Raw genomic sequence first — 1,662 nt, 5'->3', positions numbered from 1 at the left:
CTTTTCCGCGGTTTGGGTGGAGGGGCTAAAAAAAATTGTGTTGATCGAGTTTAGATAACATGGATGTTAGATATGTACGGATATGCCGGCTTACAAAAAAAAAAACTAAGAAACTTAAACCACTAATGCCTCTTTTTACTGAGATTCAATGACTAAATTACAATTTTATATATTATTTTTCACGAGTTCTTTCGTTTTATAGGTTAAATCTCAACGGCGTCACAAGGCTCCGATACTGCTTATTTAAAATATATGTATGTACTTATAACTTCTTATTGTACTAACAAACACGTCACCAAGTTTCAACATCTCAATTTTTACTCAAATTACAACATGTATGGACAGAGGTCGCTTTATTTCAACTCGTCTCTCCATCCTACCCATTTATGTATATATTATATCTATAAATTCATATCAATTAGTTTTAGTTGTTAAAAAATAAAACCGTTAGTTGAACAAAGCTATGGTACTCTATAACAATATATAACCAGTATAAAAATAAATAATATTATGACTCTAAAACTAAAACTCTACGGATATTAATATTATATTAAGTATTTTATAATTGTTTACAAATTTTTAAACAAACCTCGGCAACCACATTGTCCACTTGAGTAGATGTATGAACTTCACTTCTAGTAGTCGCATCCAGAACTAAGTCTTCAAGGCTTTTGAATTTATTTTCCTTCTTTTGATGTTTAAATGCTTCACGACGTCGCATTTTATTCTCTTCAACACGCTTTTTCGATTCTTCTACTTCCTTTAAGATATCTTCTTTAAATGGGCAAATGTTAGGTATTTGAATAAGTTTTTGCTTTTTGCTCCCGGTTCTAGGATTTCGTTTTGTCTCGCGGCGAATTTTTCTGTTGTGTTCTCGCACTTTCTTTCCAATTTTATGTTTTAGGCGTCCAGAAAGTCGTTTAGACTTTTTAGCTGATATAAAGAGGAAATAATAATATATTATATATTTAATTTTATTCCAAATACAAACTTCTCAATCTTTTCAAAGCCATTGTCAATTTGAATCAATATCGTATCTTTGTTAGTGAAATCCACGTGAGTATATTAACAGTTGCCAGATCGACCACTTCATTCAAGTCTAAAAGAAAGCGAACACACTGTTAAAGTTTTATGTAAGTTATTAGCCCTGATGTGTGGAATACAATGCTCGCGACAGACTGCAAACGTCATCTAAAAAATTAAAATACACACGTTCTTATGGAGGGACCTATTTTGACAGCTGCACGACTACTCGGCGGCAGGCCAACAGTTGTCGTTCTCGCTAACTTCAATTTTATCCTATATTTGCCAACGACAGTAGAATGGAAGATAGAGAGATGAGGTAGAGTGGTGATGCCACTAATATGAAAAAGTGTTATTACTCGAAGTTCTAACAAACCAGACGTTATTTTACAAATAAAAGCATAAAATAGCTCTGCTACATCATTTATAATAACAATTCGTAATTTAAAACAAATAAGTTTACCTATTTACTTATTTTTTGCTTAAAAATTTCACWTYGAACAAAATATTAAAATTTCATTGAAGTGCAAGSTATTAGYATGGCCACAACGAAATTGTGTACATGCAAAAAGGACAACTGCGTTGTTTTGTGTACATGCCGGCCATTGTTATGTTGCTGCCCTCTCACAAACGTTCTTG

At 32.5% G+C, this 1,662-nt stretch overlaps 1 protein-coding gene across 1 annotated transcript in view; it reads right to left on the bottom strand.

Annotated features, from left to right (window-relative positions):
• Window positions 1-1,099, bottom strand: part of LOC108975126 (guanine nucleotide-binding protein-like 3 homolog) — a 7,062-nt gene extending 5,963 nt beyond the window's left edge. The window contains exons 1-2 of the mRNA XM_018943426.1: window positions 992-1,099; window positions 590-933 (exon numbers count right to left, since the gene is read on the bottom strand). Of these exons, the coding sequence (XP_018798971.1) occupies window positions 590-933; window positions 992-1,013 (366 nt within the window). The 5' untranslated portion in view covers window positions 1,014-1,099. The remainder of the gene's footprint in view (window positions 1-589; window positions 934-991) is intronic.
• Between the last annotated feature and the right edge of the window lie 563 nt (window positions 1,100-1,662).

The sequence above is a fragment of the Bactrocera latifrons genome, unplaced genomic scaffold (assembly GCF_001853355.1).
Source record: "Bactrocera latifrons isolate USDA-ARS-PBARC rearing strain unplaced genomic scaffold, ASM185335v1 scaffold_614, whole genome shotgun sequence".
NCBI classification, from domain to species: Eukaryota; Metazoa; Arthropoda; class Insecta; order Diptera; family Tephritidae; genus Bactrocera; species Bactrocera latifrons.
Note: the sequence above shows the minus strand (reverse complement) of the source record. Positions and strands in the feature narration are given on the sequence as shown.